Raw genomic sequence first — 24,378 nt, forward strand, 5'->3', positions numbered from 1 at the left:
ATTTTTTCCCCCAAGAGGCTGTTTTTTCAAGTTTCTTTACTTAAAATATTATTAATTACAAATTCTCATCTGTGTTTTACTACAAAATCCAGTGGCCAGCAGCAATGCAGAACTGTAAAGAGTTCACACAGAAAGTATAGACAGTATATATCAACTGAAATCATCTTTTCTTACTATGGTATCTTTAAGAACACAGAAAATAATTAAAACAGTGCCTTGAACTCTCTCATGGTTTATGTGGATGAACATGAACATTTTCCTGTGCATTAAATACATTCCTGACACTTACCTTTATAGAAACAATGACAAAGAAATCTTCTCAGTGCCATTTTTATGTTTTTATCTCAGCCCCCAAATACTGCATCAGGTAACGTCATTTCTCAGAAAAACTAACAAGTAGAATTGCCAAGCCAAGTTTTCTCTGAACGTTATACAAACTGTTACTTACAATCCGAGGTTTGAAGGGAGGCTTGATTTTCCTTTGTTCTAGAAGAACCCAGTCAATTTCCTTGAAAAATGGATGCTGCTTAATTGCATCTTCCCCATTCTGTGACGCCACACAGCCAAGTCGCTTGTTGGGATTTTTTGTCATGAACTATAGGGTGGGGAGGGAGAGGAGGGAAAAGTTAAAACATGAATGGCAATACCTAGAAGTCTTTCGCTGCTCAATTACACACGGTAATTCTTAAAGCTAAGTTTTTGGAGATGGTCTCCTTTCAGAAGGTTATTTCTTCTGCCGTCCAAATTTCAGAGGTTTCAACCAAACTATAAGATTCAGAGACTCCAAACGGGAAATTTACTGCAGAAAACTCTTTCAGTTTATTGTTGAGACCTCTTAATTACATCTGACTGGGAGTGCTGAAGGAATAGATTCTGTTTCAGCGTATCCAGCTACAGCTTTAGCCAAAAATTCTGAAGGAAAGAAAGACTATCTTAATCCCTCCAGAGACAGAGTGATCAGTACCTGCAGAAAGCTTCCCTTGAGAATGGGATGTCATGTCCCCCATAACATAACTTGCACATTCTCTTTCATTTTTAGTACACGATTAACGTCGGTTGGAACTGGAACTAATTGGTCTCCTCTGGTGTGGTAATTTATAAACTTCTCACGTTTAAACTATTACTATTCCTGTCAGGAAAAAGCTGTGCAAGTGGTGTAAGATGTTGATATCAACTGATGGCAGCCCATAATACTTTACCTGATTTTTCTCTGTTATTTTTTTCCTTCTTTTATTAGAAATTGCTCTACTTGTTTCCTAATTTGTGTGGACACAGAATCCTTGCAATTTAATAGCAACAAATGCTGTTCTTATACACACAAACACATTACAGAATTACCTAAGAACTTTGCTATAACTTCATATTCAGCCATTATAACACATTTTTAAATTTAGAAGAAAGTGTACAAGTGCCTTTTCAACCTATGTATCACATTATACGATATTTCTGCAGAAGAAAAAAACCTTAGAAAAAAATAAAGCACTGTAATGCAAGCCCTTGCTTTAGTACACCAGTTATTAGGTAAGTAGCTACTTAAGCCCTTAAAATGATTTTAGATATCTAGATCAACCATCCACAGAAGAATACCCTTGCTGTCATTTTAAAGGTATGACACAGATCAGCAAGGCAATTCTGTCTGTGGTTTCTGACACACATGCCATTCTAAAGATGATCCTTCTCTTTGGTCTTGAGTTCAACTACTCTGCAAGTTCTTCTGCAAGTGGACAAGTCATATCTAAACTACTGGCAGTATTTTCTATGAGCAGGAGAAATAAAGGTTTTGAAAGGATTACTGCGCTTTGGTGAGGACTCTTGAAAAACCACAAAATGCATTCCTACAATTCCTCTGCTTTATTTCATCTCCAGGACTGGAGTGAGCAGGCCAGGAACCAGCAGCCACATGTATTGCAGAGACAGAACATGGAAACTAAAGGATATACTTTTTGTACCATATAATCCAGGTATCAAAGAAGTAGAATATGAACCTAGTATCTGCCATGTTTTATCTTTGTTTTAAACTGGAGACAGGGAAAGCATCTGGACATGTAATTTTTAAAGAAGCCCAGGGCATGAAAACGTGACTAAACAGTCCAGTTTAGTGCTATACTTTACAAACTCCATGAAACTTTGAAATGGATGATTAAAGAGAATGTGTTTTAAGAATGAATACTTAAAAAAAATCATATGCACATATGATGAAAAAATATCAATATTCTAAATCAGACATTTAATTCCATTAATTTAATCGCCCTCTATTTCTGAAGCAAAAGCTGACATTTATTCCCTGTTAATCACCAGCATCAACACTGATGCAACTCTGAGGACAGATACAGCTGTTGACTGCACTCTGCTGAAGAGACGGCCGCAAATGGAGCTGACAGCCATAGCCATAAGCCTTTTAATTTTCCCATACTAAGGCAGGAACCTCCTTTCCAGAAAGAAGAATCCTTTTAGGATCAGCATTCCTACTGACTTAAGTGATAACAGGACAAAATGTTGCTTAGGGCCTGAATCAAGGATCCTTGGGCTCCCCAAATTTTTCTTCTTGATATAAATCACACAACTCAAAAACAGAGCTCTGCTTCTGTAGCCAGAGACTCACCCTGGTACACAGGCAACACACACTGCAGAGACATCATCTCTCCATTGCTTGGGAAGAAGCAGAGAGCCAATTTCAATGAAGAATTGTTTTCCTTACTACACAGGAAAGAATTTAAATAGCAATTCCCGTCAATTCACAGAAACAGGATTAATAAGATGTGTGGATTTTCATGGGATAATCAACATGCTGCCTTGCAATACTGATTTTTAGTATCATCTTCAGTGTTTTATTGGAAATAACAGGAAAACTGTGTCTTCAGAAAATAAGACAGCACTGTTACTTAATACAAGAGAATGTCTTCTTATTAAACTTTCCTCACATGCTTTTTGAAGGAGTGTAAAAATACACAGTTTCTAAAGGATAAAACTCATGTCTCAAAGTACAATGTGAGGAAACGAAGTGTTCCAAAGTTAATCCCTTGCTACCATTCAGCAGTAAAATACATAGACGCCTCTTTCTTTCCTCTGTTTTTCCTGTTCTTCATATGGACAAGTATCAGATGAAGGACACAAGTTTCAAGGAGGTTTCACACCATAGATACATAGGCAGCAGGTTGCTAATCATAAGAATGTGTTTTATTTATGGGGTAAATTGCCACAGCTCCATTAAATTGTATCAATTTATGCCTAAAAGGCTATGACTACAGCAAGATACAAATCACCACTCCTACTATCAAAATATAGACCCAGGAAAACAGTCTCAGACAATTCTGAAGAAAAATCAGCTTTAAAAGAAAATCCCCTGGACTACAATGAAAATCAGATGTAGGTATGAAAACTGACAACAACCCTTCCTTTACAATGTGACAAAAAAACCCCTGAGCCCTGGATATAAGTCTGAACTCCGCAGTTCAAGTCTATATATTTTAATTGCTGAAGTAAAATAATTAAGGGGTCTGGAAAAAGCAATGGATGCATGAAAGTGCCATGTGAGCTAACAAAAAGTAGTCAGAAAGCTATTTGGGGGAGAAAGGAGAATAAGTATTAGCAAATTACTACCAGCAGTAAAAAATCCTCCATGTTCTCACTACAGTGAATGTAGCAAAAGAGGTACTTCAGCAAACACTTCCGAGAGGTTAACTTTGACTTCTGCTTTGAATCATTGCTAGAGCATCTCTCTTGCTCAGCTAGAAGGAGCCTGAAGACATTTTCATTAAAAGGTCAAGATGAGAATTTCTGCAGAATGTGCTGTCCACTGGTGTTAAAATCACATTTTTTTAATGTTTTAAAAATAATTTCAAAATAACCCTGTGTGAAGACCTCTGCAGGATTTTACACTATCAGCTGCCTTCTTAATGGAAGGTCTCCCTTATTCCAGATGCTGAAAGAAAAATATGCGGAAAGGCAGAAATTTTCCAGTTTCAAAGATGGTGGAAAACTGGAATCAATAAAACCAAGCTATTTTTAAAGCAAAAAATTCTCCTTGGGTTTTAAAACTATGGGGATTGGCATACTGCTTCTGTATTGTTTTGCTTTAAATTTTAGGATGATAGGAGCACAGAAGAAAAGTATTTATGCCAGTTGTGGATTTGGTGACAGAAGTTGCTGTCAGGTCCCACTCATACTGAAAAATCCCAACGAGAACAGAAACAATCACACTAAGTAAGACTGCTTTTCATGTGAACTATAAAAGAGAACATGCAGCTGTAAATAAAGGGCTTTCAACCCATCTTGATGACGGGAAGAAAGGAAAAGGGACAGGATATTTTGTAAGCGGGTTAAATAAAAAACGTTTTTTCTTTAATTACATAGTGCTTCTCCCACTCTAGTGATGGGAGTATGTGGCATATAAAGTGTCAAAGTGATAGCTCAGTTCTAGCTGGTTGGGTTTTCCCTGAAACATGAATCTGCAGTACACAGATTTATACAGTGTTCAACTGCGTGGAATACAAACATTCTGTTCCTTTCCCACAAGCGGTGTAATTTATCCCAGGCCCCATTATCCTAACAGTGGCACTCTGAACTGTGCTTGAACTCCCAGTGGTGACTGCTCTCAACAACCTTCAGCAAATTCAATTTTAATCAAGGAAAAAAAACCCCAAAACACCAACACCCCAAAAGCCTATGAAGAGGAAGAAAGCAAGTAATGGAAGACTCACTGCTTTTAAAATGCTGACAGCTTCTTTACTGAGCCAGACTGGATACAGTACATCATCATGAAGGATGGATTCAAAGAGATCATCTTCATTGTCAGCTTCAAAGGGGGGTTGTCCAGCCATCATTTCGTACATGAGAACACCCAGAGCCCACCAGTCCACGGATGGACCATATTCTAGCTCCTGGAGGATCTGGCATAGAAAAAGAGATTGGATTGAAGAGACAAGTGAGACAACTGTCTCAGCTGCACATTTGCTGTTTCAACATGATAACCCTTGCATGCCTCAGTGCCTAAGCAGGACAGAATCACACACTGATTTCAGTAACAGCAGGCAGGGTTTCTTCCCCATGCAATTTGCACTAACACAGCTAAGTGTCAAGGAGATGTTGCTCTCAGAAGTACTGACGGAGTTTATCAGTCCCCTGAGTAAACGACTATGCTTGTGAGCAAAAGAGCTGCATATCCTTCCAAGCTGTTTAAAGCAGGTCACACTATAGGGGAAAAAAGATCACATATACAAAACAGACTGGTGGAAAATGTGAAACATTTCCTTGTCTCTATCTTGAACAAAACAAACTGAACCAGCTTCTAATGCTGCACAGAGATCATCTGAGAGATTTATTCTTGTCCTTTAGGTAGGGCTGAAGGAAGCCAAAAGCATTTTTGTTCAAGTTCCCTTTATAGCATTAAACCACTGTACAATACATGGCTGTAGAATTCACTTTAATTGCACTTGCTTTCAGGAAAAACTGGCTACAACTTCTCATGTGACACAAGTTCAACCTTGTAGCAAATACCTTTAGCGGCAAGTGATGGGTTAGCACGATGGAGTTTTATAGTAGCACTTGGTGTTACAGAACTACTGTTGTACCAGGAACAAGTTTAATTATTGTCTCCTTTTCACTGGAAAGAAGCTTGCAGTTTGGCTGCATTGGTTGAGCATGACAGAGAACCAGGGAAAGGGGAGTGGGTGCCTGCTTAAGGTGAAGCTGGCTGCCCTAAAATTACTTTGAATGGCAACAAGTCTACCAACTCCTAACACAACATGTAACAGTCCAGTGACAAATCCTGTGGTGAACTGCTTGGGCTTAGTGCTGTTGCTGGGATTCAAGACCAAGTTCAGTCTTAACATCAAAACTGAAATGAGTTTAACATTTGGATACACAGGTGGGGATCCCAACCAGGTTCTTCACTGAAATAAAATTGTATTTTACAGCCACCAAATACAGAAAATTAGATGTATACTTTTCAAGTGTTCTGGGCACTCTTTGGAAATTACATACTGCTAAAGAAAAGGAAATTAAAACATATCACCATGGTGCAAGAGAAGAAGAAGCAGAAGCTAAACTTCTGCAACTCAGATGACAAATTGGAAGCCTTGGTAAAAGTTCCTGGGTTCTTATTATTGCTTTATTTTCAGTAATAATTTTAAAAGAATTTGTCAAAGGACTCAATTAGTATACTGAATCAGAAAAAAAATCACACAAAGCCATAACTACCACACTAGCAATTATTTTCTTTTAATGCTGGAATACTTTTCCAATATTATTAATAATATAATTATATATCACGATAGTTTCAAGATGATTCACACCTTATCAGTTGTGCTCCCAAAGTTGGACAGCCATGAACACTAACAGTATGGATTTGCGATTTATTGTCTCTAATGAATAATAAATAACATTTTTCCCCAATGCAAATTTATATTTGATGAAAGACAAACCAACACCACTTTTCCATTAAACCTGCACACTGAATCTTCCAAGTGGAAAGGTGCAGAGATTACTAATTCAACTGAGCAGACAAAGTCTGCCTAGCAGAATATCTGTTAAATATTGGTTCATTTTAGGCACTTTGAAATGCACCTCATAATATTAAAATCTAGGATATGCAAAAACCACATTGCTCTCAGCTATTTCTTTTATCCAATGAACACTTTAAAATGTTGCCAACTAATATACAACATCTATATCTAGCTTCCCTCTTTCTGTGCAAGTCTATGAAGTAGCACAAGCATAGTATCTTTCACTCACAGACATTTTAAAGAAAGGAAAAAATTATATTTCCACAAAGGCTGTAGACAAGATGGCACCAACACATGGCTTCTTCTGTATGAATATGTTTTTTAAAACCTCACTAAAGAAAACCAACCCATTTTTATAACTACTAAAGATTACTAAGACTGTAATACTAGTTTGCATCTAGCACCTTAAGGGCTGCTAAAAATCATCACAATGATGCTGAGTCAGAAATGAGCAAATTCAGAAGAATAATTTCACAAAACAAATACTAGCAAAAACACTCCTATCATCAAGGAATAGTGCTTGTGAGCAGTAGAGTAACCATTTGCTGCAAGACTGCCTATGCACAACTGCAGCAGAGTCTAGTCTTCATCTTAAATGTTTTCATCCGCATATAAAGAGTAGCTAAAATTACACATGTAACAGCCCGATGAATATCTGTACTCTCAGTACAATGCAAAAAAATACCTCTGGAGCTATATAGTCAGGTGTGCCACAAAACGTTGTGGTGGTCACTCCATTCAGAATCCCTTCTTTGCACATCCCAAAGTCAGCAAGTTTACAGTGGCCTTCTGCATCCAGAAGAATGTTGTCCAGTTTCAGGTCCCTGAAATACAAAGGCCTCAAATTAAATCAACACTCAAATTTTGATCATGTGCTCTTGAATTTCATAATAAACTACAGAATCTGACAAATAAATGGTTTCCCAAACACCACTGAGAAACTGTCCTTCACACGTGTGCACGAAAAGTTGGTAGCAGTCACTAAATAGACCTAGTTAAAGGCAATAAAGTAAAGAAGCAGGCAATTACAAGCATTCTATATGACTAAGATTTTACTCTCTTTAGCTACATGAAAGCACAGTTTTTATGTATTCAAGGCAGCAGAAAAAAAGTTTGGGAAAGATCTCAATTTCTTGTTTCTTACAGATGTATCATTCAGACAATGTGAAATAGGTCAATGAAGGCATTCTCTATTTTTTGCATTAGTGCTAAGCAAGGAGTACCAATTTATGCATACTCTAGCATATGAGTCCAGTGAATAGGTGTTTTCAAACTTGGATTGCTTTCAATTTGATTCTTAATGTATAGTAGCAATTTAAAGTTCAGATTGCAATGACAGGGATGAAAAACAACATTCCCATCATTGGGAGCACTGTTTTCTGCAGCTTAAGCCTGCTCAAAAATAATTTCACAGGAACACTTTGCATTCATTGTTAAACAACATATCTTAGCAGCTTTTTCTGATCACTTGTTGTACAAATGTCTTTGTGTCAAAACCACACAATTGTCCGCCTATTAAATTGAGTCAGGTCAAAAAAAGGTTGAGAAAAGGATATCCACCTTTCCTGTCTTGCCCTCTGCATATTTTCTAAATATACCATTGATGGTTATTACATTTTCCAACACAATAGGTGCTAGGTACCATTTAACTTACCCGCCACTTGTCTTAGACATGATTACAAAAGGATCTCTCAGTCAGTGCATAAAAGAATGCTAACTTGCACGCCCTCCCCACACCAATTAAAACCTCCTCATCATGTAGAAATAATAACACAAACATAAAACAAAGGCAAAAAAATCCCACTTAAATTGCATGTGCATAAAAACAACATTTCATTTTTATATTTCTGTTTAGACTTTTAGGTATCTCTGATGTATACTAAAGATACATAATGTATTTAGACATAAATACACATAAATATATCTATATTGTATTGTATGTATGAATGCACAGAGAGGTGAGAATCAAAAGCAGAACATGTCTTTAGGTGACTTTATCAACACTTTCTGATCAGAATTCATTTTCCTAGAATAATTAGACAAATTTCCTTAGGTTGAATTGATGAAAAAAAAAAAATTGTGTGTGTGTAGGCAAGTCCTAAATCAGAGAAGAGGAATAAAATCCCATGCCAGTCTCTGTAAATGAATTTCACCCCAAAAACCTATGAAAGCATGAGGACTTTTTTGCAAAAATCCTTTATGTCAACAAATTTGATCAGAGTAAGGGATGAGATGTCTTCGCCTTACTCAGAGAATTTCTTCCAGAGAAGTATCTCCCTATCAGATCCCAGCCTTCAGAACCACAGGCTCAAAACATTTATGCACATAAATTGATTAAACAGCCCTTCCAAGTCTGCAGTATTTTAAGAGTTTTTGTAGACATGTCCAAGGCTACAGTATGCTGGGATTTCCCCAGAAATACTTTTCTCTTCCTCTCACACAAATTTCAGTAGGTGGACTTTAGGTTTTTTTTTCTTATGAAACTTGTTAAACATTTTTTAATGTGCTGGGTCATATATTCCTTAAGCAGATACACAGGCCAACATAAAAATCAGCTATTTCTGGGACACAGCGGACTTGCTACTTAAGGTTGGCATAACCATTGCACATCTGAAATGATACATCTACAAATCAGATACTGGGAAGCACTGGAGGACATAATGTGTATGTAGAGTTAGACTGTGCTAAGTACAAGTTACAAAATGGTTTGTTCGTGTAAAAGAAGTCTGACACGGCACAACGAAGTCGTATTTACCTCAGCAACAATAAAACCACTGTCTCCTACACAAACTAGCTCTGTCAGATATGGTTTATGTGGCTGAAGTAGACTCTGGCTGCAGAAATGTTTATCGCAAGCAATATCCCCTACATCACACTTCGCTATCTCCGGATCAGCTACACTGCTTGTGCAGGTCCTCCGTGGTCACCCATGCATGGCCCCTTGGAGCAGGCTACATATTTTATCATTCTTTAAGGTGATTAATTTCAGCAGTTCCTAAACAATCCAAGATCCAGCCGGCTGCCCATAATCCCCTACGTTATAAGCATTTAAATCCTCAAGTAACCACCTTTTCCTACCACTGGAAAGTGATTTGCAAGAATTGTCCAACATAATGCCAGGGCAAGCAGATATCAACCACTCTGTGTCCCCACCACAAGAAGTTGAAGAAACAAAGCAAAGCTCCCTGTTTCAAAAATCATGTGCCTTCCCAAAACTGCTCCTTCAGTGAATTATAAGTGCTGCAATAAAAAACCCTGCATTCAAACAGGACTATAGCAACATCAAATAAAATATGATCATCAGGGTAAGGCTCTTGCAGATTGAAGAAGGAAAGAAGATTGCAGCTGTAGCTTTTAACCTTTCAAGTGCAGTGCTATCTTGGATGTTCCTTAAGTAAGGAAGAATAGAAGCTATATTTCAAGAAGTCAAGATGTTCAGATAAAGAAATCAAAGTATAATTATATTTGATGTAATCTTGGAACCACTTACAGCCACCACCATAACAGACTGTTAGAAAGAAGGTCATAATACATATAATTATAATAGAAACTGAAGAAATTTGAGAGGTTGCTTAGAAAAATGGATATACCTTTATCAAGTGTTTAAAGTATTAAGTTTATGAGAAGACTCATAAATTATTTCTTAATTCTGATTGCAGGACCTCCCTATGCAGGAAGGTGACACACTGGAGTTGTTAGAACCTAAAATCATTTAACTTTCGTTTAATGCCATCCATATGGTAGCCATGGACTTGAATGGAGATATAGTCAATAATCCAGGAAACTCCTAAGTTAAGAGAAACCTCAACAGCAATAAAACACTAACAGTAAGGCACCACATAAAAGATAAGGACAAGACACTCACCACTCTCTTTATTTCCTTAAGGATTTGTATAAGGAATTAGCAATAACAATTTAACTTGACAGTGGAAAAACAGAATAAAGGAACTGAGCCAAGAGAAAACTAGGGAGAGTCTAATTATTAAATTCTGACTACCTGTAAAGAGTGACAATGAAATTTTAAGCCTATCTGTAAAAGCACAAGTCAATTTAACTTTTTTACTGTTTACCAAACTATAATCTTAATTGACAGAAGAAAAACATCTGGGACCCCTTTATGAAGGCAAAACAGTGCAGTGAAGCCTACAAGCCTCTTCAAACCTCTGTTGAAGGCACTGAGGACATCAGCTTAATTACTCACGCAATAATGAAATGTAATACCAGTAGATTTGAGTTATCACAAAGTGCACCAGGGTTTCAAAAGAAATTTGGAAGAGGCTAAAACAACAGCAGTATGACTCCCATCAAAGTACATATGGGAGGTTAAAAGGTAAGCTGCAAGTCTGCCTAAGTGCCAAATTCATAGCTAGCCCACAGGATTATCATAGTTCATAAAAGTGCTTGCACTGAAAATCATTCTGTCAATTTAGAGTTGCTGGATTAAAAAAAATAAGCCAGAAAAAACCTCTCCAGACCTAAAACTCTGACAAAATCCCTCTAATTCTGCAACTTTGGGAAAAGAAATTATAGTTACCTAAATAAATATGAGAGTAGGAATACATAGTGTGCTATTTAACACCTCACAGGAAAAAAAAAAAAAACCCAAACCAAAACAAACAACCCAACAACCAAAACATACAGAGAAAAGGAAAAAAATTAAAAAGTAAGAAAAAGAGTTGTCATGGAAGCTTGTCTTTTCAGAGAAGCAGCAACACTGAAAAAATTAAAACTTTAACTTTTAGACCTGTATTTCCCCAGAACTCTTCCAAGAAACAGAGAGCTCTCCTACTCCTCCAAAAGTAAAGTACACAGCCATATCTGAAATGCAAAGTAATTGTCTGTACAGACTGTTCCATTCTGATCCATTCTGTCTTTTATTTGTTTCCTGGATTTAGTGCCAGTTGTCTACCTCTGAAACAGAACATACCAAATAATAGTGTCAGATAGCTCAGTGACAAAGGTCTATTAAATTCTTCTTTTTCTCATTTTGCATTCTCTTTGTAGCACGTAAGAAAGTCATCTGTGTTTGACAAAATGAGTTCCTACAACCTGAGTAATTAATTACATGCAACTGCAAACAACCTAACCAGTTAAGCCAGGGGAATGCTCAGATTTCTTGAATGCAGCAATGCTACATTAAGCTGTTTCTCCCCTTTGTTTTTTTGCCAAGATACTTTGTAAAGTCACTTCAGTTGACTTGAGCAGTCATTGCATGAAATGTTGGTTGGGTTTTTTTCCTTTCCTCTTTTTTTTTTTTTTTTTTTTTTTTTTTTTTTTTTTTTTTTTGAGGGGGGCTAGGTTTTGTTCTGAGAAAGCTTTAAACAAATTTAAGCCTCAGTCTCTACTTCTGCATACCTGCCAGCATCACAATCACCTCAGAAGCTGGAATGATTGGCAGTGACTCAAGAAAGAATCAGGATTATGATTTAGGTTTGTGCAAGCTGGAACAGAAGAGCAGGCTGACTACAGGTAACCTGTGTGAAAACTTCTGTAATGTTCATTCCTTCCTCCACATGCAAGTGCCATGAGACACTGAGTGCCCTGGCTTCCTCCAAAAGCTCAGTGGATGAGTATTTCACAGGACTGGGTTCTTCAAGTCTGAATCCCACCAGTAGCCAGAGAGACAAGCATCTTGTGTGAGTGGTGCTGTGTGTCACAAGTGCTGTTTAGTTAACACACAGTTTTCTTGTTGAAAGAAAGGCAGTTATACAATCAAGATGGGTTTGGACCAGTAAAATCAGAAAGTCTGCCAAACATTACTAACAGTAGCCTTTCAACACAGTAAACAGCAGTGACTAAATAAATACATATTTGAAGAACAAGATCAAGCAGCTGAGAAATATGATCACAAGCTGGCAAGCAACCACTTTACAGTGACCACTTTACCATTGCTACTCTGACTGTTGATTAAGCAACATTTCACGGAATGAAGCATAATAATTATTAGGTACAAATAATAACATTGGAAGTAGGAATATTTATAAGGCAAAAGTTAAATGAAGGATTGTACCTCACTAAACATCTACAGAACACCAACAGTCAGAAAGATTTGAAAGCAACAAAAGCCTAAATTATGGAACTACTGAACAACCATTTTTTTGATGACTTTTAACTGCAATAAGCCCTTTCAATAGTGTATTTGAAATCATTGCCATTGTTCCCCTGAATGAAAAAATCACATCCTCTCTGCAGGCTTTAAATAGACAAACTGTTCACACAAGAAATCACAGAAGGTAAAAAGGAAACTTCCTACAACAACATGGAAAACCATCAGAATCATTCTCTAGTTACTAGTGTTACTGAAATTCGTAACTGAAGACAATATGATCATCAGAGCAATTAGAAATTTCAACTAGATGATTTTTTTTATCTGTTTAATTAAGGTAAGACTTCTACATTCCTAGAATTACTTTCTTAGTTACTCAGTGATATCCAAGTTGCTTTTGAGACAAAGATGCTCACCTACAACATCAGGTCTCTTATGTACCCAGCACAAATTTCCTCTTTGGTGTCCTCAAAATACTGATAACTAATGAATTAGGTTACAATTCTAAGCAAGATGAAATTATAAATGGAACTAGTCAGAAAACATAAAGGAAAATCAACAATTTAAAAGTTCTGATGTTAGTCACAATCCATCAGCAAGGCTGTTTTTCCCCTCTGCAACAGATCAGAGATAAATGGGAAAATTCAAATCATACCTACTAAGAAAACACAAACTAATAATAATACACTTTTTTCCCATTTGAAAACCTCTTCGGGAAAGAAGGAGCCTATACTTTCTCAGGTTACTGGGCACAAGCAGGCAATAATTGCAGTTTTGTTGGGAATAAAGTTCTGCCAGTGGCCTCCCTTATCTATGGAGTAAAAAATAGGGGACACACTGGACTGTTCACACTTGTAAGTGAATTCATGTCAGTACAGCAGATGGTGTTAGCAGACAGGAAGTAGGGGGATTCTTGAGTGAGACTAACAGAGAAAAAGACGGTTCTGCTGCTTTTGTTGTTGTAGGGTATCTCAGTTTTGCCTGTGATTAACTGAAAGTCTTGGAATTTCTCTGCTTTGTTTTTATGTTGATCCATTAGGTAACTACTAAATTTATGACACACAGTTTTTGTCACTGTTACATTACTTAATAACATCAAAGAATAAAGATAATATATTAACACAAACACTGTAGTAGAGTCAGACTCAGTAATATACAGAAAAATCTACTGTGTAGACTTGAAAACTGGTACTTTCCAGTGTCAAGTTCGGAAAAAAGTGAATCCACCTTATTCTGATGTGTATCAGGGTGTATAGTTGCTAATGGCAGAAGAATTACTATCACAGACTTGGTTTCAAATAAAGCCAGAGATACTACAACTCATTTTCACCAAAGAAAACAGTTATAGTTCAGGCAGCAGGCTAAACATAAATGGGAAGTGTTGACTTTTAACGTGACCATAGTGACATTCTCTTGTCAGGCATGTTTATTTTAAAAAACACACAGGTTTACTTTCCTTATATAATACAACATCCACCACCCTGCCATTTGCACAAACAATTTGTGGACTAAGGGGTGGCAGAGATGGGAGGAGGGATGTAGCAAAAGGCAGTTTGCTATCTACCCACCAAAGACATCAGAGGGAGATAAACACATGATCACTGTCTATGGCTCTGTAAGCCCTCATTGCTACAAGGCAGAAGTGAGGCTTGCAGATGTATAACATCACCTCTTCAGCAGTGCCCACCATTGAGAAACCTTTCAGATTAGCAAAGTCACAAAATAGAAAAGAAGGCTGTATGTATTACATAGTCCTAACTGTTTACTGATGTTTTAATGACATATTGAACAAAGGTTTAATATTCATTTCCAGCAGCTTAAGGAAACCCATGACTTATAATAGCAGAAAAACATTTTCTTTAAAATAATTTCTTTATATGGCTTTCTACTGGCTTTGACCATAACTTTATTACAATTGTCGGTAGCAGCTAAGGACATTACTGTGCCTGATCTGCTTATCTTATTATGCTGGGTTTCCTTTAAATAATGTGCAGGCAAATAAATATATTGTACTTAACAGCTTTCCTTTGTATGACTTTTCCTTTCTTATTATTTTCGCATTTTTATTTGTGAACCTAAGTGAAATACGTACAAGTTCAAATAAGCATTATGTAAAACATTCTCTAAAATTGGCTAAGCACAGAAGGGAGCGGTCTCTATTTCTCTTTCAAGAGAAGGTTGCCTTAGCATTCACATCATGTTACTTTATAAACCTCATCCTTCATGACTCCCACACCTGGGAATGCAACGATTTTTCCATGGGTCTGAGATAGGAATGCGATACAGCACTACAATGCTGCCTCTTGACTTAGCTTACTGCCAAAGACTTGATTTAGACAAGTTTTTTGTAGGATCTCAGTGGCAACTCTCCCTTCCCATAGCCCATAGGTCTGGAATTTTTGTACCAAATAAAAATTGCCACAAATGGACCTGGCTTCATATTAAGCCTATTGCATAGGACAAACAACCTGCCTCAAAAGCTTGCAGTTAAACTAGATACCAAATTATTTTCCCATTTTGTAAGGCTTCTTGAGATTTTACAAACTCTTTGTGTTTCTCTCGGGGTGAAAACGCAAACTGTTAGAGCTTTTTGTGAAATTAAAGTAAATAGCCCTCAGCCTGGTGCTCCAGCCAGGGACTGACTCTGCATACAGGCCGAGCTGCCTGCAGGTCCTGGTCCCTGCCCCCCACCCCATCCTGCTGAGTGTCCCAACATTAAGGCTACAAGTAGTTCCCTCAGGCATTTTCTTCCTCGTTCTCACTCTGTGTACTTCAGTTTAAACCATTTTCTTACTTTTTCCTTAAAAATTTCAGCTGAAAAATTCTTAACTGACTCTGCATATTCAGGGTGGAAACAATGGGGTGAAATCTGTCCTACTGCTAATGATATTTACTGTTTCAGCCTCCACTACAAAGCCCATGAGTTAAGTCATTGCTAAATATGTAATGTGATAAACCTTGTCCTCACCGACACCTTGGTGATCTCACTGAAGACAAGAGAGGTCCCTAGGCTCAGCCAAGGACTGACTCAAACTGTGGTATGCTACTCTCTGAGGTTCAGTGCCCTCATTTTTGCATCTCAAGTAACATAAAAATAAGATTGTGTATTATAACAATAGGTTAGGTGGAGCACAAACTAAAAGTGCCTACTATGTATATCCATAATCCTTTAAAAGAAAACAATACTTAATCATTATTTGATAAAACCACTTGATGAAAGACAGTGAAAGGATAGTATGAAGCTAGAAAAGCTTGTCAGATCAAGTTTTGAAAACTCAGTTCTGAAAGAACGTTACCAGAACCTTAGAAAACAAATTTATCAATAAACACCCATATGAAGTTTGGATCTGCTCAGAAGTTTTTCTTTGGAAACCAAAAAGAGTGTTTTTGTTTTTTTTTTTGTTTTTTTTTTGTTTTTTTTTTCCTCAGTGACCTTAGGAGGTAGGATAACTAAATATTATCATTAGAACAACAACAGAATACAAATCATGCAAGCAGAAAGAAAAGAGCACTTGCATTTCAGGCAGTTTCTGTGTCTGACCAAAAAGACTGAAATTCTTTCTTCTCCTTCCAACTTTTGACCGAAGTTTTCTTATACAGAGTAGAAAAACATGTACCAAACAAATTCATGAATATCTAGGTAGCACTTTGTATTTCTGCAGCAGTTCAGATTGAGCTACCTCAGCAATGAATCCTTGTAACTTGATAACCCACAACAAGGATCTTTTCTCTTACACTGGTATCAGGAAAACCAGAATTAAAATATATATTGTAATCCAGCTCAATTCCATCGATTTTCAAAATTTATCTTAAATATGAATGTAACTAGAGCTCTGAAACATTTTGTTCTGGCTTTAATTTTCTATCCCATATTTTGCAGGATTCTGACTAGATTTGTGCCACCAGTCATAGGAGGTTAATTGCGGTACCACGGTTTGCCCCAGGCTCTCTCCATGGCCATCTTCATAGATATCTTCAAGCAGATGATCCACAGAACATATGGGCTGCACAGCTCCCTAAAGCAGTCTGTCCTACTCCACTGACTATAAATGTTCTCCAGGAGAAGAAGGATTCTGACTTGGAAGCTTCAGTTGTGCTCCTAAATTTAGGTGAGATGAATCCAAGCCTTTGTGTACATTCAGTATAAGCTGCTTCCTGGCTTCCTTTATTTCAGAAAGAGAATTCATTCAAATTAGTTGTAAAACTTCCATTTTTGTAGTTGAAAATCAAGTAAAGGCAGATTTCTTAAAAAGGCCTGCATTTATTTTTCTTCTCAGTTATGGTGGAATTGCCACATGCACCATTTTCTAGGCTTTTAAGTTATGCCCTCTAATAATTCTTATTTTTTCTTGCCTAGGTCACGTGGAGATGCAAAAACTCCCCACATGCACATCGATCAAAAAACCAGACATCTAATTGCTCTGCTTTGACACAACAAATAAAATGGTCCAAAGCAATATTATTCGACATTCTGTCAGGCACACAGAGAGAGCATTCTGAAAAAAACCCCCAACAAACCAGAAGAAAAGCTGCTACTGTAATCAGGCATGATTGAAGGCATTTCCTGTATTTTGCTATCAAACTGGTTGTTTTTTCCATTACATACTAAGTGAACTTTAGTAAGGTCAAGATACCAGAGAAAAACAAGATCAGAATATCTTTAATCCACTAAAGTTGAGTATTTTGGTCTCTCTCTTTCAGTTGTTTAGCCCTGGATCTTATCCGACATCTACAAATTTCTTCCTTAAATCACAGACACATAAACCAAGTCCGTTTGAATTTATGATTTAGCCAGTTGTTTTCAATGGCATTTAACTTGTTAGCCTTACACTTCCCCTAGCCTAAAGGTCAATCAACCTCATGCTGTGTAACAAGACCAATATTATTTTAATATGATATAGGTCTAACAGGGGAGATGGGTTTTCATTCCCAATCACTACAATGAGCAAAAAAACTTCCCTTGCTGGAAGCCTATCATTTCCACCATAGTGACTATTAGGATCAAGTGTAAGTTCTGAAATTACTATTAAATGAAATCAGAGGTGAATTTGATCCAATCTTGTATATTGTTATCCTGCTGCCACACTAAATGCAGATTATTTTAAGGTGCATGTAACCCCCTGTCCTGTGCTCTGACCTTATTATTTTTGGAGAGAAAAAGGTCTTTCTCTTCCATAAATACGAAATTACATTCTTCTTGTTAATGTAATACGAAACTCAACATCTGCCTCAGAAATTACCACTATCAAGCATACTGTTGACTGACTGAAGAAGGGAAAACCAGGCTGTGCTAAACCCAGCAATCCTACAGAGAAAGCTTCTGATGCCTCCACCCATATGGAACTAGTAAGGAAAGAGAGTTCAGTATGAGTGGTAGGTTACAACAAGAGCCTAGGCTTTTCTCCCAGAGAAAAGGTGACCTCTCAAAGATGAGTACAGGCTGATGACCTGTTGCATCAGGAGTGCCAGGAAATGGTTAAAAGGCTGCGCAGCATTAGAGGTCCTGAGATGGAGCTAGATAGGTGGTTTCTGTGGCGGACACCACAGATAAGGAGCCACCTCATCACCTGGTGATGACCAAAAGCAGGACTCTGCTTCATTCCCCACCCTCCAGCACTCCCACCAAGAACACATATGAAGCTTTAACAGCTGTAGACACCCATGAGGTGCAAGGTCTGCAAGGAGAAACTGTACCAGCAGCATGCAGTGAAAAGACATGATAAAGATGCATAGAGGGTGACTGTTAAGGGGCACTGAGGTGCCCATCTGCCAGCCTGATAGCCACTGGAGGTGTGCTGCATTACAGGGGCTGAGGTCTGGTATGTTGCTGAGAGGGTGCCACAAATTGTCACAAACACACAATACTCTCCCACTGCTACTCTTCCAAGTAGGCATAAATGACGTGGCAGGTTGAAACCTGGGCCACAATCAGAGAAGACTACAGAACCCTGAGAGGGCAAGCAAAAAGTATTGGTGTATTAGTTACCTTTCCTTCTGTTTTACCACTTGGAGAAAAAGATGAAGCCAAAAACAGATGCATAATGCAAACCAACTTCTGGCTTTGTGGCTGGTGCCGTCGTGAGTGTTTTGGCTTTTATGACATTGGACATTCTTCAATGACACTTAGTGTGTCAGGGAGAAATGGGATCCACCTGCCTAGAAGAGGCAAGGGAATTTCTGGTAACAGGCTGGCCACCGTGGTGAGGTGGGCTTTAAACTCAAGGACTTAGCAGATGGGGTCCAAAGTGGCAATGCTCACACCATTTCAGCCAAGTGGGGAATAAGCCAGGCCAACCAGAGAAAGGAAAAACATTCCTTAGCTGCCTTCCAAGATGAGAAACAAAAGACCAACCAACCATCTCAAGTGTATGCATACCAATGCATGCAGCCAGGGAAACAAACACAAGGAACCAGAGCTCTGTGTCCAGTCAGAAATTAGGAAGAACTGAAACATGGTGGGGCAACTCATGTGACTGGAGGACCATGATGGATGGCTACAGGCTGTCACACAAAGACAGGCAGGGAAGAAAAGGAGGAGGTGTCATGCTCTGTGTCAAGGAGAAGCTTGAATGTATAAAAGTCAGCTTTCGTGATTGTGGAAGTCCTATTGAATTCCTTTGGGTCAAGATCAAAATAGTTGTCTCCAACAGGGATTACAGAGTAGGTACCTGCTACTGACCTCCCAATCAAGCAGATAAGGCCAAAAAAGCAGTATTTGCATTATTTAAAGCAAGTCTTAAGTCAACAGAAACTGACTGTCATGGATCTCTTCAACTACCCATACATTTGTTGGAAAAACAATTCAGCAGCTCACGTATCATTCATCAAGTTCCTGGAATGCTCAGGGAATCACTTCCTCATACAAACACCAGGTGTGCCAATCAGGAACAAGGCACTGCTGGCTGGACTTGCTACTTGCAAACCAAGTAAACCTGCTTTGCAATATCTTCATCAGTGATAGCCTGGCTACATGAGAAGTCATGGAGATTCTAGAAGATTGGAAGAAGTCTAATATCAACCCCATATACAAGAAGGGCTAAAAGGAAGATCCAGAAAAATACACACCCTACAAAATTTAAGGAAGAAAAAAAAAGAAGAAAATATTTTAGTCTGGCAACCACAACACAGGGCATACAATAAAATGGCCAGACTCAGGTAGCTGGGACCAAATCCTCAGGAAGCCATTGATACACCAGCGTAAGCCAACATTTCAGCGCCTTTTCTAGCCAATGCCCTCTGCACCTTTATGAAGTCCAGAAAGGGTAAAGGAGAAGGGCTGCTGAAGGTTTTCACACAAAATGTTTCTTTTTATAAAATAAACCAGTTGATAAGAATCCTCTTCCCTATGCTCCCAAGGGTGTCCTTAGCAGGGAACAAACACAGCTCCCAGCAGTAAGCAGACTCCTGTTAAGCTCCGTATCATGTTTCTATGGAGAAAAACGCTTTCTTATTCAGAAAAGCAAAACTCGGCAGTGAACTTTTGTACAGACACCAATTTTTTTCCAACCTCACTTTGGTCTTTTTATGGAAAGCACTTCCACAGAGTGCTGCCTGTAATATTACACAGAAAGAACTAAATAAATTATATAGCATAATTGAAATGATGTAACACAGCAAGAATGTTGCTTCCAACAAAATGTTTACTTATATGGAAGAATCTTAGAAGAAAGATTTTAGTAATTTTTGCTTCTATTCTGATTTCAGTAGCATAGTTCACAAGCCTAAACATATTTTTAACCTACCACGTGGTCTGAACTTGGGAAGGGTATGTAGGCTCTTCATTTAAAGCCTTTTCTAACCCTGCTGTATTTATCGGGGATCAAAACAGCAGCAGTCAACAGCAGTTTAACAGCTTTCTTCCGAAATTCTTGTAAAAACTGTGAGTTGAATTTATTTTGTCCTTTAATTTTCTAAAAGCATTCTATTCTACAGAGAGATTTGTCAGTTCCAAAATTCTGTAGAGTTAACAATTTTCTATTATGTTTGATGGAAGATCACTGCAGTGGAGGGATTCTGGCAGAATTAAGAAGAATAATGTCCATAAAACATGAAGAAGACGCCTGAAAAAATGGGAGTTATTTGTTCTCGTATGTTGAGAGCAACTTCTAATGCTGCTTCCAGACAGAGGTCATAGAATCTGATGGTTCAAAATCCAGTTCTTGCTTTGGTGTGTAATTAAAAGGGGCTATGTATGTTAATGCAGAGAACGACAGCTTACAAGATACTCTTTTAAAATTACAACTGTGTAGCAAAATCAAATTACTTTTGCCCCCAACCTCTGCCAGAAAGCTGCACAAACATTTCTAGAAAATCTTTTCATGTGCTGGAAGTTTCAGCTCCAGCATTGTTTCCAATGTAGCTGCTGCAGCCTTCCCCCATCTCCTCCAGAAAATGTGCTTGGGAAAGCTACTTTGGCTGCAGTGCCAACTAATAATGTCACCACTTAAAATCTACTTATTCAAGGCACCCCATGATTTAATTAATAAGAATGCAATGGAAAGATGACTCATGGGTTACTCATGTGAAATAAAACATGGCATGATTTAAGAAATTTACAGCATACTCACTTTTGCCAACATCAAGGTTAGGAGAGTGCTTTTGCAATTTACCTTGAGCTGTGAAGACAGAGAGACTACCAAGAGAAGCCAACAGCCCAGCCCAAATGCAAGAGAGAGGTACTTCTGAATGAAGATTTGAGAGGCTAAAATATGATTTTAATCTCTAACATTTGGTCCTTACTGGGTAGTCACTGCGTGTAAATACTAACTTCAGTAGGATTACAATATTAACTATTGATCAGTGTGGGCTGTTCTGGAACAATTTTGTAAACGTGAAAAAAAATATTTTGGGCCTGAGGAATTATCTTTGTAATTTCTGCATGCCCAGCCTCTTCTGAGATCTGCTAACAAGACACTATGTTCTGACGAGATCAGAAATTATCCCATAAAACTCCCAGATAGTTATGTGGGCAAAGACTAACAAGGAACCTAATTATACAGCTTATACATAAAGTTCAATTAAATTATAATGCACAATAAAGTCTCTTTGCATCCTTCTGACAGCCTTAAACTAAGCACACTGAGTACAATTTAATTCCATTGTAAAATTGCTTTTTTCTTCTGGTGTTGGAAAGAAGTTTTACTGTAAATATGAGATTTTTAAAGAAACAGTCTCTTATACACTAGACAGCGGCTTCTCTACACCCATGTCATGTCACAGTCACATTTACAACTTATTTTTATTATGCATTATCACATTTTGAATTCCAACTAAAAATGCATGAAGAAACGAATCTCTGAGAAAAATTATCAAAATGATTTTCAAAAAAAATGGGAGAGAAGCTGCAGAAGTATTACCATATCTCTAAGACATATATATGATTCTAAGACATATATATGATATATTTAACTCACCATTGCCCAACCCTAAAACAAATAAGGGAATTAGTTCATAATCTCTGTAGCCAATTTATAGTATTGTGTTAAGACTTGATAGTGTAGCAAAAACATATTAAGGGGCACTGTGATTCTCAGACTCATTAAATGATGACACAAAATACTCCATTAGCAATGATACCGTTCCACCCTTTCATACTTTACTGCCCACTCAGCCCCAGACATCAATCCTTCCACTGTCTTCCTACCCCAATAATTCTGTTGCTGTAATTAGTCAGACATAACTATGTTTGACTGCTTTTTAAATGGATTTTATTACATAAGGTGTGTAAAAAATAAACCCTATTATTATAAGTGTTATGGGCACAAGTTTTTGATTTTAGTATAATCTGTATTGGATTTGGTTTATACAGACAATTGTTTTGCCTTAACTAAGAGCACACATATGTGAGCCAGGGGAGAAAAGTCTGTAGTGGTAATGGGTTTTATCAGATTTGTCATTGAATTGTCTCTGGCTCTATAAGTTATAGCTCACTAATACCAGTTAATATTTTGTTGTTACTACTAGACAGAGAATTTCCAGGATGCTGTTTCAAAATTTCTTCTAACCCTCTTCCTCATGAACAAAAAAAACTACTCAATCTGCAGATGTTTTAGAAATCATGGTGAAATCCTCTTCCTCTTGGGACATCCACAGAAACCCCAAAACTTTAGTTCTACTTCGTGTGCAAGCATACCACTAGCTCTGGTCTGGAGCTGACCAAAATGTTCCCTTCTTTTTCTCTTGTGAATTTTCAAAAGGTGAAAAGGGAACCTGCCTAAAAGCCAGGGTTGTCCGAGGGGTTTCTTTCCCCTCTGCTTGAGGTGTTTCTCATTCAGTGTCTGTGGAAATTAGCTTACAGGGTTTTAGCAGAGGCAGCTTCAAGAAGTTTGCAGTAGAGTGCCTTTAGCCTGGTGTAAGGCATATACTGCTGAGCTGCTGTCTACTTTCTTCACACACAATCTGAGGATCCTTTTATGCTAGCAGATATTTAAAGACTTTCATATAAATGAGAATCAGAGCCTCTTGATAATAGTTATGACCTCTCTGGACCCATTACAGATTATCAGCAAATGAACTGGCAGGCATTTGGTATGCCTTTTATATCCTCAGTATACAGTACCACAAACACTTGCTGTCCTCTCACTGGTAGTTAAGTTTACACAGATACACACTCGGGCAGTTTCTTAAGTGCCAATTATTTTTGTTCTGCAAGTACTCTGTTAGAGCTCTTTTAGATTTATTGATGTTTGAAAGCTTCTAAATATCCATTACCCACTTAACTGACCATAGCAATTCCATCTGACTCATTATTTGTGTTAGAATATATTTAGGCATTTTTAAAAATGGGTCTTAGTAGACCACAGGATCTCCCTTGGAAACCCTATAATAAATCAAGTAAATACCTGGTGAAGTGCTATAATGTTTATTTGTGACCATTTAATTTTATACTTTATGTTTTGAACATATAAACTGTTCAGGTTGTTAGTGACCAAGCTTTCTTCAGTTAATTTTTTTGGGTACCGCTTTTGTAATACTCAGTTTCTTACCAAAGTCCATCCATAGTGACTTCTGTACTGGCAATCTACTGTTGCCATCCCATCCTCCCCTTCCCTTGAATCACATGCTCTGATACTGGAATACCTTGTGAAGAATACTTTTATGACTGCCACTGTTAAATCTACACCAAAAAGAAAAAAATGCACACAACTGCATGTACTGTTTGCATTTAACAGAGTGACATTTTCTGTGTCTTCCATACATCAGGAGAAGGAAATTGAAGCCTGGAGGAAAAAAAAGTACACATATGTCAATACCACCATAATTTCTGGCCTCTCACATTTATTTGCTCGCTCTCTCTGCTGTTTTGTAAGACTGACTACTAGAAACAAATTCTTGAAGCAGGAAGCAAGAAGTGAAGACCCATGGGGTATGCACAAGGTGAGAAGTGCTGCTTGGGTTTCTCATAAGCCTCTCTTCTCATAAGCTGGATGTTACAGTAAAAATGTTTTTCTAATCTAAAATATTATACCCCCATCATAAGTGGTCTTGGGGGATCAAAATTCAGCCTGGTGGTGGGAGTAAACGGTCTGTTGCTGGAGTCATCCATTGCTGGGTATATAACAATGCAGAAACCACACAATCTCCCATCTTGGTAAAAGCTGGCCTTGGCATCACTGCTATTCCCGCTCCACATCTGCCTCTTCCACGTACTCAATGCTGCTGAGATGATGAAGAATCCTACTTATGATTACTTCTCCTACTGTCTGCCGCTCTGGGGAGCTGCATGTTCAGGCTCTGTGACACAGTGGCAGCTGAGGAGAGGGGCATGCCTTACTGCTGGCACAAGAGGGGATTTATTATCACTCTGGCCTTGTTACCCCTCACCTTTCT

The 24,378-nt window shown here is 37.9% G+C and overlaps 1 protein-coding gene across 2 annotated transcripts in view; it reads right to left on the bottom strand.

Annotated features, from left to right (window-relative positions):
- PRKCE (protein kinase C epsilon) overlaps positions 1-24,378 on the bottom strand; it is a 284,944-nt gene that overhangs the window by 21,044 nt on the left and 239,522 nt on the right. For both annotated transcript variants that reach the window (XM_066178482.1, XM_066178483.1), the window contains exons 12-14: positions 7,189-7,327; positions 4,701-4,889; positions 449-595 (exon numbers count right to left, since the gene is read on the bottom strand). In XM_066178482.1, coding sequence (XP_066034579.1) covers positions 449-595; positions 4,701-4,889; positions 7,189-7,327 — 475 coding nt within the window. The remainder of the gene's footprint in view (positions 1-448; positions 596-4,700; positions 4,890-7,188; positions 7,328-24,378) is intronic.

The sequence above is a fragment of the Chamaea fasciata genome, unplaced genomic scaffold (genome assembly GCF_029207755.1).
Source record: "Chamaea fasciata isolate MVZ Bird 193981 ecotype frontalis unplaced genomic scaffold, bChaFas1.0.hap1 SCAF_3, whole genome shotgun sequence".
NCBI lineage: Eukaryota > Metazoa > Chordata > Aves > Passeriformes > Sylviidae > Chamaea > Chamaea fasciata.